Raw genomic sequence first — 17203 nt, 5'->3', positions numbered from 1 at the left:
ACTCGTTTTCGGCTACCGTGGAATGTTACACGAGAAATCGTTAATTAAATCAGCCGAAATGACTTGTGGGTTCGACGGATTCTTTCTTGCGTTCAACTTTCACCGGTGAATTAGAACGTGCGGACAAAAAGGTCGACATTAACCCTGGAACGGTACCCGGGGTACTGGAGTACCCCACGATTTTTTTAAAGTTGTGTTACGTTTTAATTAATGGCAGCAGCTATTTGAAACTCCTCATATTTTCACTACATAAACTAACTTAAATTTATAACGAATAGTTGTCATCCTAGCAGGTGTTGTTTTTTTTTCTCAGGCATTCTGGGGTACATATGTACCCCAGGGTACCAAAATAAGAGTGGTATAAAATTGTTGAACACTAGGACATTTGTGCTAAATTTCATTTTTATGGTAGCACATTTCAATGTATAGCTAACCAATTTGTATTATTTAGCATGGCTAATTTTTCTAATGATAATAATGGCGTAAGAAAAAAAAGCGCTAGACTTTTCGAATTTTTATAACTTGCTTGACACCGTTGAAATTTGATCCATATGGTGCTTTTTTCTAATCCTAATACACCAAGAAAGGAAGAGTTCCCAAATACATAGAAGGTCTTCCCTAAAAAAATTTCGATAGATCTAATTACACTCACATGACTGCGAGTCTTGAAACGTCGAATTTGCCGTCTCACCTTCGCGAAATTATCTGACGAATTCTAAAACTGAACTACCTGAGGAAGCCCCAAATTCTGTTCAACAATCCTCTGTTTGGTGTACACTTTGTCCCAGGACCAAAACCGAAAAACTGGAACTCGGTGCACCACCAGCAATCAGTTTAACTGTATACAACACCACAAAAAGGTGTGCCCAAATTACTGATTTTTTCAAATTATATACATATAATTTTTGTTGTTGTGTTAATTAAGGATGATATTTCACTCTCCCTTGTTAAATATTTTAATAAATCTAGTTTCAGTTGGAAAATATAATTTTTTTAATTGGGGTACATTTGTACCCCAGGGTACCGTTTATGGAGTTTTTTTGATGGGTACCGTTCCAGGGTTAAGTTGTCAGCACTGTCGTCGAGTTGGCATCCTTGCGAAAATATGACAAATCTACTGTCACCGCCATTTTGGAACATGTCCGCATCGTGCTGGATCGTGGGGCAGCAATGGTGAAACAATGGAGAGAACCGAGCTTGAACCGCTACCTCTACATCTAGATTATGTCAGCGCGTTTCTTTCGTCGTCGTAAATCGCTTTCACGTGACATTTCAGGGTCCGCCATGTTGGATTTTGCCTTTTGGAATCGAACAGAGTTTGATTGCCCCTTCGAAATCGAAGCAATTGCGAGAGCACCATCTGCGGGAGATTTCGTACCATATGGTAGTCGTCGAGCATCTCCATTGGAAGTATCCCCATTATCGTTATTATTATCATCATCAATAATAATAAGGCAATCAAGTGGCCGCGTCCGTATCGTTTTGTCTCACTCGTGCGCACCACCCCCCTATCTGTCTTTCCCTCTCTTTGCGAGATATGATCGGAACGCGGCTTTCTGGAGAGTTCGGTTCATTTATTCCAGGACAAAAGAACTAATCAACGGCTGCTGCAAGTCACTCTTCAATTTCGCCGCGGTCGAAACGCGTCGACCTTGACGAAGGGCAACGGTCACTGCGGGAAAATATGTAAACGCAAATTAGTACCGTCGGTACTCGAATCGCTGAGAGCGCAGTCACCATACCTTATACGAAGATTTATTAACGAGTCGTTTCGAGCGCAAAAAATGCGTAATGAGATGGTACGGCGAGATTGGCGCGGTGGTACCGTTTGATGCGGAATCGTTTGATCGAAAATTTTTCGACTTTCTACCCAGATGATCCGAGCGGCGAGCGTGGTGCCTTTCACGGACTTGTCGCCGAGTCGTTTCGGTACTTGGGTACTGCTGCAGTTTTATGCAAATCGACGTTATGGTTCGAGATTTTATTGAGAGCGTTTAACCGAAAATGGAGCCTCTGAATGGTTCTCTAACTCGCTTAATCTCTCATGTGCTGCTTTTTGTACGAATCTATTAGTAAATCCTTGTGAAACAAGTTTTTTGTTGTGTAAAAGATATAAGGAAACGGTCGGATCGAACGAGATCGACATGAAGGATTGAATCGAGATTCTCGCGGTACTACTTTGGATGGATGCCGTTCGGTACCACGTAACAAAGATTCGCGAAACGATCCTGTCCAAACTGCTAAGCGAAAATTATTCAGTAGTACCTACGTCGTGACATGATACCCGACCAAACTGGTACTCGCTTCTCGCAAAAAATTTGATATTTTAATTGATTTTGTATGACTCACGATAATTAATTTTTTCTCTCGGAACCACACATGAAAACGACTTTTTAATACGTACCGTGAAGAATGGGATAGCTAATTTAACGGTACCACTCAGAGTCGTACGGGCAAAATACGAACGTGCACAAGGCTAATACAAATTTGATGAATTTTAAATTACAGCACAATAGTACCCCCACGTCATTTTGCAATCTTACGGTACTGCCCACAATCGATTTTCTCAGTACACGGTCCAATTAAAAATTGGGTAATAATCTGTAATAACTTTAATTTCCAGAAGAGTTCTGAAATGAAATAAGGAGGTCGAAGGATTCAAGTGAAACGTCGAAATTGCTAGACATGAATATGCGGGTACCACCTTAATGGTTCGAGTTTTTCAATTATTTATTAATCTATTACGAACGCCATCAATCAAAAAATCTGGTTTTCCATAGGATATTAATGGTAGGTACTACCGGTACTGCCGCGTGCACAGGAAAATCAAGCTCGTATAAAAACACAATGGTCTCTTTGTACTCATCACAACAGAAAATCTGACTTCAATGAACTTGTTAGGAGTCGAATTTTAATACTCGAACAGGTACCACCTCGGTCAAAATTGGAATTTCCAAACAAAGAAAGCGGATATCAGTTTGTAAAAAAATCGGATTAAATACTTAATAGCTTAATAAATTACATAGGTTATTTTATGGTACCATATTCAGCATGGACAATCTGTTCGAACAATTCTAATTAAAATTAAAACTGACGTGTTACGGTACTATTTACAATGTTATATAAGGAACTCTCCGAATTAACAAATAAAATTGCGACCGGTGCCACAACTAGTACAACAGAAAAAAAAGTGGTACTAATCAGAAATTAAACGGTGCTAGTTAAGTTGTAGATGGTCAAGATTTCATTCAAAATTTATTGGCGTCATTTCTGTACGAACTGGAATACTTTAAATAAAGACTATAAATCTCGAGCGGATCGCATCAGATTCCTACTGAGAACAAAATTGTTTTTCCACGGTACCACTTTTGATGGCACGAAACAAGGGTTTCACGCCAACATCCGCATAAGTAATCGCACCGTTTACGAAATTTACGTGCGAATGAATTTAGGGAGAAAATCAATTAGTACCACTTACACGGAATCGGTACCATTTACTGCCGATGTATCCGTAACGTGGCCTATTACCGTTCAGTATCGGCTGGCTAATGGCGCGATTATTCAGAAGATGTGAAGGTACCACTTACGGGAACAGTACCAGTCCGCCCCGGCCGATCGTCGTCTCGTCACGAAATTATTGATAATCAGTACTCGTCCGTACCATTAGTGTCGGCAATTACGTGAGCTATTAATCGTGTTGACAATGACCACGGCAATATTGATTTTCTATCGCGTCTCTTATGTGAAATTCCTCGGGACCACGTACCACAAATATTTGAACAAATGGACACGAGTGAAGTACCATCAATATTTGTACGCCATGTCGAAAACAATAACGATAAATTAAATCGTTGGATCAGGTGTGTCAACACGTTCTTCTTCAAAATGTATTTTTCAACGTCCGTTTGCAGCGACATTTGCGCTATCGTCCCATTGGCGGAGTACCACCCCCCACCTGCGCCGCCCATGCTCGAAAAAGTACGACTTTCAAGTCGCGACAATTACATGCGACTCGAGTGAGATTCTCTTTCCCAGACAATTACCATGTCTGTCTCGGACATTTTCCAATTTTTTTCCCGCCCCTCCCCTTCCCCTCTTTCGTTTTCTTGTTAAAAATCGCCTCAATTAACATACATCGGAATGCTTCGAGGACGATTAGGGTCGAAGACCGAAATCGTGACGGATAACTCTCGACGGTACCACCAAAATTTCCCACAGACTCCATTTTGCCGCCATTTTCCGACTTGTCAACGCCGATCCAATGTAACTTAAGTAAGCGTAAAATTGAAATTTCAGAGTCGAGAAGACGTTCTTTATTCACGTGTCGAGATGATTCGGGATCCGATTACTTTACATAAAAAGCGGTCGCTTCGCTAGTACCGGTCGTACCCGACCGCTCCGACCACCGTACTCGTCTCCCGGACGATTTTCGTCACGAGCGCACGCGAAAAATTCGATTTTTCGGGCGACAATCAGCGATGTTACGTGGATGTAACATAGAGGGCGCAGCGACGTTACGTGCGCCGCATCGCGAAAAATCGCCGGATTTTCACGTAACAAAGGGCGGTTCCGGTGAAGAGCGGCGGTTCCGAGTCCGGTGGTGCCGTCAGTTGTGGTGATGTAACACCCGGGGGTAGTACCCACACGTTCGATTTATACCGGTCGCGGTTGGTGGACGCATCGTAAAACAAAAAGTGGCCGCATGAAGTCCGGGCACGTCATTAATCAAGATCAAGTCGTCTGGGTGCATGCGGAGACTGAATAATCTACGACCCGACGTATCCATGTTGTTGTGGTACTACGTGTGGTTCTTCTCCGAAGCGCTCTATTCAAGACGGTACTACCGCAACGCCGCAACAATGTAACGTTACTGTTACGCCGTTTTCGCAATTTGGGTTTGTTATCGGGTGATTTGCGCTGTGCAAAACATCGGCTCATTTGCATAATTCCGATTCGTTTCGGGAGACGTACTCGCGGTACTGCTCGCACCGGTCGTTCGCTAATGGTCACAAATTTAATTATGTGCGAGCAGGAGAATGTGCCGGCGCGCTAATTATCCGATAATGGCGGATTCGATTAGAAAGCGGCAGATGACGTTCGAAAGTGGAAAATTTTTCGGGGCCGATACCACCGCGAAAATCGCCGATCTAGGCGGTTCCCGATCAAAAGCGATCAATCACATTCCCGGAGATTCCGATCGGCGAACACCTGCGTCTCCAACCCGCAATTAATTTCACATTTTGTGTACTTTACACCGTAATTAAGATGTTTGCGAATTTACAACAGCACAAAAAGCACCAGTCCGTTACTCGGATGAAATCCTGCCGTAATGCAATTTACGGCTACCTTTGACATTAATCCTTGCGCAATAAATAACGGAAGAGGCGATCCGATAAAGGCGCAATTAAGCGCGGATCGCGCCATCTTACATTCGAACTGTCAATTTTACGCTGGCGTGCTCGACCGGACAAGCACACGGTCTCTTGGAGATTAGATCGAGGAGGCCGTGCTATCAAATCTTGCGTCATTTGACACCGACAACTTCGCTGTCAAATGCAGAGCAAAACTTCAAGTAGCAATGTTGCCAACTGTGCAGCTTCAGTCGGTAAGGCTAGTGTTGGTTTTTGGTACGGAATCTGTCAACTAATCAAGTTTTAGTGCTTTTACATTTTCGCTGTCAACAGTATGGCCTGTGCAATATTTACACGGGTTGCACGTGTGACTGGTCGCGTCATTGCATGGTGCACCTCCTGAGGTCCAATATTTGCCCGTTGCAAATATTTATTGTTGGACATTTTTGGTAAAAACCAAAACCAGAAAAAGTACAGTTTAAGTAAACAACGATCATTTGACAACACTTGCACGACTTGTAATTATTTATTGTTGTTGCTACATCCTGTTAGAAAATATTGGGTGATTCAAAATGATTGTGGATAAGTATGGCAACTATGTATGAAAATTTATGTGGCAACTGTGGTGGAGTAGAGTTGACATTTGTAAAACATTTCATTAGCGTGCATATCATTTTTTTTATATCGTTGCAAATTGATTTGACAATTTTCAAAATTGTGCGACTATGAACTGTCAAATAAATGTTAACTCTCTCCTAACCACACAAATGCCACATAAATTTTCGTACATAGTTGCCATACTTATTCACAATCATTTTGAATCACCCAATATTTGTCACATTCCATAAACAAGTAAGGCCCGGTTGTAAAAAGCGATGTCAATTCGTTGTTAAAGTTAACATACTGTCAAGCGATCTGATTGGGGGATGTTTAACATTGAATTTGAATCAGCCAATCAAATGGATCGATTTCCGACTTGACGCACACGATGTTAACCGGGCCTATGTGGCTGATGTTCGATAAACAAGTAAGTGACAAGTCATTTCTAATCTGTGACGTTGTGTTTCTTAATTTGTGTCATTTGACAATTCGACAATTGACAACTGCTCCGTTGAGCTTTAACTGTATTTACTCTTTTCCAAAATAACTAAAACATTTGCTAATCTTAGTTGTCTTTTTCTAGTGCTTAATTTCTTTTAACATAAAACAACACAACAGTGTTGCCAATCTAATTTAAAAGTCATAGCCTACTTTAATTATAAATTTAAACGATCTCACGGTATTGGGCGATTCATATAAAGTTGGTTAAATTTATTATTTATCAAAATCGTCAAATGTCAAAAATCTTTCTAATTGTCAAATACATATGTCAAATTTGCAGATTATTTTGTTGACAAAACTGTGTTAGATTTCAACGCAAGATTCTTGGTAGTAAGAAGTGATTCTCTTACGAGATAAATTATTTCTTTCGTGTTATTATGTAGATAATTTTCTTTGTTGAAGTCAAAAATCAAACCTTTCAGTGTCAAAACTTTTAAAAACGTGAATGTTTTCCACTGGTAAATCAGATATGAAAACAAATTAGAAAACGTTTCAAGCATATGTTTTTGACAAGATTTTTGTCAAATTTGTAGACGTATCAAGTGACAAGTTGACTTTAAAGTGATGATATTTTGACAGTTGACAACACAGCAGTGTTAAGTGTCAAGAAGCAATTGCCAACTTAATTCTGATTTGTAACATTATGTTCCTAACTTAACGTCATTTGACAACTACAGCAATTTTAATCAACAATTGTTTCTTATTTAATTACATTAAAAACAAGAGAAACACTAGAAACACGAAACACATATTTTGATTTCTCCTAAAATGATTTGAAACTTGAATTGTCAAAAGAAACGTTTTACATATTTTTTATCGAATTGTGCAATTATTCTAAATTCTAAAAGAAATGTTATGCAGCAATTTTTATTATAAATACTTTTAACCGTTGACAAATGACAGTAATAACACGAGCCCGAGCGACTAACCCCCGGTTCTAACCTTAAAATGATACGCTTTTGCTCAAAATTTGTTTATTGTTGATAAATTCCACGGAAAATAGAAATTAATTGTTATACATAACATATTTTCAGACTGGATAACATGGTTGGCAACCATAAGAAAACAAAACACGAGATGTGGGTCTTTAGCCAGGGTTGCCAAACTAAAAAAGTATTATGTATGTTCGAAAAAATTAATTTAGCTCTCTCCAGTTGGCAATACCGTCGCTAACGTCCTAACAAGCGTCAGATTCCAAAATTTGACACAACGGTACCAGCTTCTACCGTGAGATCGAAAAATAAAATTCGAGTAGGCGCTGACAAAAATTTCAGTTGGCAATTCGTTAAGATTTCAATTATCTGATGTTGGTCCTAAAAGTTAGGTTAGTGATTTTGAGAATGTTGAAATCTTGATTTTCATAAAGAATTTTGTGTGACCTGTCGGTTGTAAAAGAATTTCCTCAGCTGGTGCAATGAAACAATGAGATTTAAAACAACAGACACACGATAGAGAAAAAAGTGCAAATCTTTTTTAAGGATAAGCTGAACTGTACCAAATGGTAGGTTAGTTTCTTGGGTTAATCTCTGCAATAATTCTTTGTTCACCCTCTTCAATATTTTCAGCTGATCTTTTTGTCGGCCGTCCTACTGCCTTTTTTGCGCAGAACAATACCTGTTTCCAAAAACATGTTTACGCATTTGTAGACTTTCTGGGCAAGGTGATGGTTAAGTGTCTTGAAAGTTTGTTGCTCTAAAGTGAACATACTGTAATAGCAAATTTTAATAGTCAATAATTAATAATGACAATTACCATTGTAATGACGTTTGAATTAAATTTTTACGTGCTGCCAACTGAAGTGTACTAATCATGGCCATCTCGATTTTTTTTATTTTCGATTGCACGGTACAACCGCTTCCAGCGTAGTCACCTCTGACATATTTGACAACACAAGCCCATCTCCCAAATCAGACTACATTACACTTGACACTATTGATTCATCTCTGCCCATTTTAACAGTTGATCGCATCCTCATCAATAATTCATCTCTTTTAACTACTTCTCCACTAGTTCGCGGTGACGAACGGCAAACACTCGAAAGTTGAACGCACCCACACTGGATTCGCGCCAGCGGTTGCCGTCATTTCCGGAAAATCCTCTCTTCGACGCCCTCCCGTCACCACTTTCCCCGAAAATCCGTTCGATTTAGGTCGTTTACACCGGACCGTCCAGTTCGGAATGTGGAAAACACGTAAACCGGGCCCGGTCGATAAATTATCGAATTAAATTATGACAAGTGGTCTCCGGTAATGATAGCATCAATTAATTTTTTTTCCGGCCGCCAGATAATCCGCGATCGGGCGGATTTCGAGTGGTTTGCGTCACGATGCCGGAGGATTTTGTAATTTTTTCTGTGGTCTCCGGGCACAATGGGGTTATCGCGTTTTAATTTACGATTTGTTGACTGAATTTTTCGTCACACAAACACCGGTTTAAATTACTGTCAAGACTGGTGTTTGCAGCGCGCTAATGCAATCGCTCATTGTGCGAACATTTTTCTTCGGGACACCTTTATCGGTGGATTAATTTATTGGCGGGGCGTGCTCCGTGACGAAACCCCTCTGTACACTTATATACAGGGTCGCGCCACACACCAAACACCAAATGGTGTCGCTCACTTCCTGTCGTCCCAGAAACAACCATTCTGTACATTACTCAATTTTGGCAGACACCTGTCCTGTCAAAAATCCACAGATGCTGACGCCTCCTCTCGACGGAATAAGCCACCACCGGTGAAGATCCGATCGTATTGAACACGCGTCGATACCATCTGGCCTTGAGATGTCCTTCCAAGCTAGGCTAATTAAAAACACAACTGGCCCCATTATATAAGGGTCTATCTACGATCTAACATGCTATTAAAGTTATTACAACGGTCATCTTTGAGTGACGTGCATTAAAAATACTTGTCACGATTTTTGATTCGGTTCTTAATCTTTCGCCTTTCGATCGATGGGTGCTGAGGCGTACGGCATGGCTTTCCCACAAATTGTTATCGATTAATAACTACGGCAGCGGAGCGTTCTTGGTCGAGGCTTAATCGAAAATGGGGCGGTTCCGTGGTGGTCGGACACGTTTTGCGCCAGATTTGAGCACATCGAGATCGCTTGTGGCGACGAAGAGGACCAGATTATCGGAATCAGAGCCAGCCGACTGGCAAAATTGTTGGAAGGTGTTGGGAGATTTTCGGTTAAAAAATTTACGGCCCAAAAAAATTTTGACAGTTGGTGAGGTGTCGAAAAACATGATTATCTAAAAATACAATTTAACACCTCATTTTATGGTATCTACTTTTTGTGGAAACAAGATGTTATCATTTGCTGAATCCAAGAAAAAACAAATTATAAACCGTGACGTCAGAACAATTAAGTGTTCTATAAATATGGGAGTTGTGCAATGTTCGGTGTCAAACGGCAGCAATTGAAAAGAATACTTTCAAAAAACATTTTTTCTAATTTAAATTAAAATTCGACGTATTTGGAAATTTTAGTGGTTTGAATTTGGGGAAAAATGTATACAGGGAAAGTAACTCAATGAAATTGAAAAAAATCGTGAAATTAAGAAAAATTTGACAATTCGGCAAAATTTGACAACTTAATAGAAATTAACAATACAAACTCGGTAATTCATAATTTAAAATTATTTTTGATCTTCACAATAAGGCTTCGATTGAAGTTTTTGCAAAAATATAATTATTCAATAAAATTTGACAATAGAGCAAAATTTAACGTGATTAAAAAAGTAAATTGACAATTTTTGAGGAACATTTGTAGTAACCAAAAAAATACTCGCCAACATTTTAATAAAACAAAAACGTTTTTAAGTAACTGAATGAAATGAATGAAAATTAATTGATTAATTAAAATTGGAAAATTCTTGAAAGTGAGAATCTTCCTTATAAAATTTTAGAGTGATTTAGACAACTGAATCAATTTTCAACCAAAATAAAATACATGTATTATCACATTTTTGACAATATTGCTCGACTTTTAAGTTACCCCCTGTATATGACCCACTTAAAGCAAAATATAAAAAACTAGATTTGACACACTGAAGCATTTTATGACATCTACAACGTGACTTGGAAAACGTGCCCTGGACATTATTTTGCCCAATTTTCTTAATTTCAATAATGAGCTTGTAGAATTTTGTCTAACCACTCTGTACATATATTTTCCTGTGACTTGTAAGTTTTTTCGATCAAACTAAGCAACACTTTGGACCCGGAGGGCATAATTTGCGAGTAATTAACAAAAACTTCCGAAGAACAAAATAATTTAGAAGCCATGTGCGAAAATGCCACAACAATATCAGTTTTTGACTTGAATTGGAATTGTTTTTCTTGAATTCTCTTAGCCTGTTTTGAATTCCGTCGTTAACACCTTCCAGCAAGAACTTTCTCTTGTCGCTGCCTCGGGTCGAAATGTTTTCAAAGTCGTCAACAACAACATTTCGGTGGAAGCCATCGCTTCCTCGTGTCCCGGAGGACCTCTTCGTGGCCTCACCACGTCCACCTACTCGCCCCTCGTAAATCCGTCTCTCGCGGCCCGCCCCGTCTTTGTTTTTGCCACAAATCCGCGAAAACCTTTGTCTCTGGGACAAAGCTTTCGCGCCGCTTCCAAGAACGTTCTGCATATAATCGCGACTTACTCTTTCCCTTGTTGCCCAACTCGAAGTCTCTGTCTGGGTGGTGGTGGGCCAGCGCCTTGTCCTTGGCGCCGCCCCTGCGCCTCGTCTTGTTGTAGTGGTGTCCGCATTCGCACAACACAAACATGAACAACACCATCACCAGGAGTTGGCGGCGGGTCCCCATGATGGCCGTCCACCGGATTGTCCGTCACATGTTGCGCGCTCCTCACCAGCTCGCGCTCGACCACAAACTGACTCTCTCTTCCATCGTGACTCTCTGAAACACACACCGCTCTTAGTGTACCTGGACGGTGGGCTACAGGTGGGCAAGTGCCCGCCATCGCGACCGAGCGGCACACCAAAACCACACAAATGCGCGTCTTGCCGGGGGGTTTTGGCGAACACCTCCGGAGAAAATCGCCGAAAGGGACGTGTTAAAGCTAGGGAAGCGCGGAGAGGACCCCTTGGTGGAGGTCGAGGGAAATGGAAGCGTTTCGGGCGGGACCGCTTCGCCGAAATGGTGACAAAAGCTGGAATATTTTAAAGAATAAGGCACGAGAGATGTAAGTGGTCGGCATGAAAGACGCGGCTCTCGAGCAGAAGAATGAGACAGTGGAGATTTCGACGGGCGGTCAAGCAACAAAAAAAATCACATTTCAGAAATCTGGAAAAATATTTTTTTATAAATGCGCAACTAGTACAACAACGGTGCATTTGCACAAGAAACATTCTCGATTTTTTACACTTGATTTGGGTGTTTGTTGCACCCCAAGGGTCGACTCTTGGACCGACTCTATTCCCTACAAAATACACAAATGATTTTTGAGTTGGTATTTCCGATGCGGAACCGATTGAATTATCATTACTGTCGAAAGAAACGTAGGTTTCGTCGTAAAAATTTTGAAAACCAATTTGGTGTGTTGGGTCGGCTCGAATAAATTTGATTTTGTGAGACGAGAGAGTCCAGACCGTGCGCTCATTTCTATTCATGGGTCCATAAACCATCGGTCTGTGGTTATTACGCCATTAGCTTGTTCCAATAGAAATGTCGGATGGTCGTAAACCTGGCGGAAAAAATGTGGAGTCCGCGCGGCCCTCGAGATCCCTCGGGGATGTTAACAATTAGTAAGGTCGTTAGATCGGGGCGATAGAAAAAGAAGAAGGTATGACAGCCGCCTGACCCCATACCGAGATTTGTTAACCTGCACGATGACTCGGTGGAACACCGTGGAAAATCAACCATTTAAGAGGTTCACAACTTATGTTTTATGGTAATTGGTAAACGGGTAAAAAGCGGAGCCGGAGCTGGTCGTAGAAAAATCGACAGGAAAAACGCGGAGAAAAATCTGTTGTTTGTTCGATGTTATCGGAGTGAATCGGTGACCACGTCCGAGGTCGCCCCTCCATCTTGACCACGATTTCAGCATTAATTATGAAAATCTCGAAGGAATGCTGGCGTTGCATTCCGTCAGAAGGTCGACCGATTTGAATTAAAAATTCGTTGAAGAAAGACCCCCGACGGCTCTAATTTATGAACAGAAAACACAAGGGGTGAGTTGTCCTTGACCACGACCCTCCCAAAACGCCCGAACGAGCACGGGGCGAGTCGTTGTCTTGGGAGTCGACACAATAGCGACGAAGGAAGATGAGAAGGTGAGATTCGGCGCGATTATTTAGCGTCGCGAGCAGTACCAAAACCGTTGGCCGCGCGACCCTTGCACAACGTCTCGAAGGGCGTGCACAAACCGATCCGATTATTTCATTGTCGTTGTTGGTACATCGAGCAGTACTGACACCCTTGCACAGTCCTGGAAGGGGGTGTGAGACGTCTTGGAGACGGCGGAAAGCGGCGAGATGCGATTATTTCGTTGTCGCGATTGGTACTTCCAGCAGTACCAAAACCGTTGGCGGCGCAACCACCCTTGCAAGGGTGTCGTCTCGGAGCGGGCAGAACAGCGACGAGATGCGAATAATTTGAGTGTCGCTGTTGGTACTCGAGGCAGTACCGAAACCGTTGGCTGGTCGGCCATCTTCCCCGAGCTCGGTCGTTAAAATTCACGCAACCGCACGGTAATAACAAATAGATTATTAGCGAGCAACGGCGAAGTTGGCATTCCTGGCGGCACCACTACACGAAAGCGAGTGTTGGACGTTCTCTGGTGGAGGGACGTGAAGTGAATTGTTCGATTAATTATTGACGGTCGGCGGCGTTTTTCTGATCGACATCTCGACAATGGCGGCCCGGACAATTATCGCCGACGGATTAGCGGTCCGGAATCCCGGATTAAATCGCCGGATCACGAGCTCCCGTATCTTCGGTCTCGGTCTCTCTTCCACGCCGATCACGAGTTCGAAGAATCGTTACGTGGAATGAGTATTCGAAAATTATTATCTCGGTAATAACACAGGCAAGCATTCGGCCGACCACGCCCGCAGAATCTCTCGAATCTCGACTCTGGGGCGAGTCACGAGCTCTCCGGGCTCCAGTCGTACCAACGGAAAAATCCAGAAAATAATTTCAGAATTTTCAAAGCGTTGCGTAGAAGGTAGAATCTGGGGAGAATCGATGGAATATCTTCTTCGTCCAAAGAGTAGAGAGCACAAAAAACTTGTCGTCGTGATTGTGATGGACAAGGGGGGTTCTTCTGGGTGTCGTTACCAAAAGAAATGTCTTCAAGAGTTATCAACTGCTCAAAACGAAGAAGAAGAATCATTTGACGAGAACATCTCCCCGACAAGACTCTCTTTAACATGACAAGTGCATGGAAGTAGAACCTTTGCAGATGAATCTTTTTTTTTGGAAAAAAACTTCTCTTCATGATTGTTGTGGAAAAGGAGAAGTCAATAGGAGGTTACCAAAAGAAATTCTTTCAGTTGTCAGATATAGATTACGCGAACAGAAGACTTCCTTCCGGTCATTTGATGGAAAAATGAACCCAAGACTCTTTAACGTTACATGGGTTTGGAAGTAGAATCTTGAAGAGATTTAATGGAAAATCTTCTTCATCCATAGAAGAGATTCTTTACGCCGCAAAAACTTCTCTTCCTGATTGATGTGGGCAAAGAATCAAACAGGAGGTTCTTGAATAACGTTCAAAATGTTTTCCCGAACGTCCTTTACTAGGTAAATGTGTCCAACAAGATTCTTTAAGTTAACAAGTACAGGGAAATAGAATTTGAGGAAAATCTTATCCCAAAATAATCTTCAGTGGTTTTTCTCACTTCGACAAATTTTGGCAAGAAGTGTGCTCGAGAGGAGATTCTCGATTATCTTTACCCTCCAAGACTTTTTGGAGGTGGACTCCCAAGACCCCCAAAAAGATTTGCAGGATTTGGGTGTGCAAAAAAATCTCGAAAAACCCTGTCCGGGTCTCGAAAATCTGCCTAAATTGGAATCTTCCTCTGGGAACCTTTTCGAGCAGATTCTTCGTTCGTAGAACGATGGGTGAAGTTTACTTTGTACTTTTCTCACCTTGGGAGCCCCCATTAAAACCTCGCCGTGGGTGTAAACGCCGCAATGGTCCCAAATTATCGGTTACGGGTCGATCGCCGCCGATTAGCCTCTCACCTCGAGCGCTTTTTTTCCGATTCGTCGAACGCCGGACCCGAATTTGTTCCAGTCCGGCCCCGGAGCGGCCCCAATTATCGACGATTCCATCACGAGAACAAATAATTATTGAAACGCGACGGCGCGTGCGAAGAATGTTCCTCTCCCTGGGTCCGGACCGTATCAAATAGAAATTTTAAATAAATAAACCGCATAAGGTCGGCCTTCTCACCTGTCGCTAAATATGGCGAAAACAACTTCCACAATGCACATACGTAGCACAACTTACGATACAAATTAGTGAACACGGTGCCGTGGTTTCCTCATCGCGTCGTAATTAAATGCGAGATGGCGCCGCTTCGGGGTCGTTTGTTTCAATCTAACGGGGCAGGTTACACCCCTGACACCGCTCTGATTGCGGGGTCCAGGCCTGTTTTGATTTGTGGCGAGAACGTGATCTAGGAACATGGCAAATGTGTAATTAAACGCCATCTTCCAGAACCATCTGGATCTTTCCAACCAGATATCTTCTCTAGTGTATACTTTTTACCGAAGGTGCTCATTAAAAATCAACGTTATTTTTTTCAAGGGATGTTCTAATACACACTCTTGAATTCTTCAAGAAATCGCTGAACAAGTATACCTGCCAGATAAAGTCTTTCCATTATAGACCGGAGTCCCGCAAGAAGCACATTTAGGTCCGATTTTATACTAGTTCAGCAATACTCGTGATAAAAAATTGAAAGTGTGACAATAAGATTAGTTATTAAAATGGAAATTGAGTGGATGTGCAAGTACCGTTTAGCGAAGTTTTCCTCAACGCAAAACGTTGATTGTGCAAAATGGGAGATCTGTTCCAAAATCGTTTATTTATCTAGAAAGTGGTGTGGGTGCTGTTAAGTAATGTGAAGAGTACCGCAAGAGGCACCTCTAGTGCCATTGTTATTTACTGTTTTATTAGTAACATTCGGCTATTATTAAAATAATTAAAATTAGCCAAGATTGTGGCTTCAAAGATCTTCTCGGTACTTTCTCTCTATGGAGCTCTCGTCTGTACCAGACTGATTCGCTAATGCGTTTGAGAAAAGACAGTTGAGGTGATGTTGTGTCACGAGGCGAAGACGAGTGATGCATTCATCCGAGCGAGTATAGCCATTGAAAACTATGACTATGAAGAGAAATTGATGGTGGAACCCGATCCGGTGCCACGACGAAGTGTGCAAGAGCGTCATGTCTTCTTAAACATTCACTTTTTCCTCAAAACAGAAGAAGAAAATTGTGGTCGTCTTGAAGGCATTTCTTTGCAAAGGGGGTCAGAAAGTGAAGGTTTCCAAATGTGACAATAAAGGTGGGTGGGTAGGTGTCCACCACGGTCACGCTCGATCGCAACGGGAGTTTGTCCAAGGAGTCCTGATCTTCTTTCCGCGATCGCGGTCTTCCCCCGGCGAAGAGTGGGAGACCATATGGTCGCGTTTACGACTTGGCGGCAGTTTCGAACGGCGACGACAACCGGGAACAGGCTGTCGGGTGCATTATTCTGCCCACCACGGCCATCCTTGACTACGACAACGACAATTACAGATCGTGGGCGTCCCAGCCGGCTTTCTATTCTTATCTTTCAGGTGCTCTCGGACGGATGATTGATGGAAAACATCGAGAGTCGACGTTCCCGTTGTCACCCACCGTCGAAGTCTCCGCAATTCGATTCACCTGGTGCATCGTTTCGGAGCGTGCGACCTTGACTACCCGTCATCGCTTCGATTTTCTTCTTCTTCGATCGTGAGCGATTGGAATATTTGAATTATCGCGCGGACACGATCGGTCCATTAAGCGTGCACATTCTTTATCTCGGCTAATCGTGAGAAATATGTATTTACAGGGACATTGACATTTGCGTTTGGATTTCGTTCGTGCCGAATGCGAGATTTTGAATTTCTTCAGTATGCAACGACGACGTTTCACGATGTTAAATGTCGATTGTTCGCCGCGTTTGTCGGATGCGATCCGTCGATTCTGAAATTAATTACGTAGGTGTTGGCCAATGGTATTACATCGCAATTTGCGGCGCCAACGGTTTTTTCTCCACTCAACCCACTTTTGGTAGTCTAGTTCTCTTTGACCGGTACTGACGTAACGCGTTCTTGGGAACGGTAAAAGGATGGAAATTCGCCGTTCCACCGTTTGCTGAATCTTAAAAGGCGACACCGCCAGCAGATGACACCGCAACTTTCCGTCTTAAGGTCAACAATTTGTTGCGACTCTCGCTCGAAAAAAACGTGAAAGTTTAAGGAAAAAAATTTTCACAAGCCAAACACATCCACGATAATTTACACAATCTCTTAACGAACAAAAAATTTGAGAACCGCAAAATACACGGTGTACTGATCGTCGAAAATTTATCGGAACACTCTGTATACTTTGGTCGACTATCTTGTCACTGTACATCAAATTCTGAGTAACTGGAATATCATTAAAAAGGATTTTTTGAAAATATTTTTATGGTGATAATAAATCTAAAGTAGTTGCACTGTATCTCAGGAATGCCACAAAGACCACATCTAGCGCCACTACTATT

The 17203-nt window shown here is 42.0% G+C and overlaps 1 protein-coding gene across 5 annotated transcripts in view; it reads right to left on the bottom strand.

The window, feature by feature from the left end:
• Egfr (epidermal growth factor receptor) overlaps positions 1-17203 on the bottom strand; it is a 70919-nt gene that overhangs the window by 7457 nt on the left and 46259 nt on the right. For 2 of the 5 annotated variants that reach the window (XM_069050528.1, XM_069050522.1), the window contains exon 2: positions 11103-11358. The exons of the other annotated variants lie outside the window; for them this stretch is intronic. In XM_069050528.1, the coding sequence (XP_068906629.1) occupies positions 11103-11265 (163 nt within the window). In that variant the 5' untranslated portion in view covers positions 11266-11358. The remainder of the gene's footprint in view (positions 1-11102; positions 11359-17203) is intronic. 5 annotated transcript variants of the gene reach the window in all.

Source organism: Tenebrio molitor, chromosome 1, assembly GCF_963966145.1.
Source record: "Tenebrio molitor chromosome 1, icTenMoli1.1, whole genome shotgun sequence".
Lineage (NCBI taxonomy): Eukaryota > Metazoa > Arthropoda > Insecta > Coleoptera > Tenebrionidae > Tenebrio > Tenebrio molitor.
This window is presented reverse-complemented; position numbering and strand designations above follow the sequence as displayed.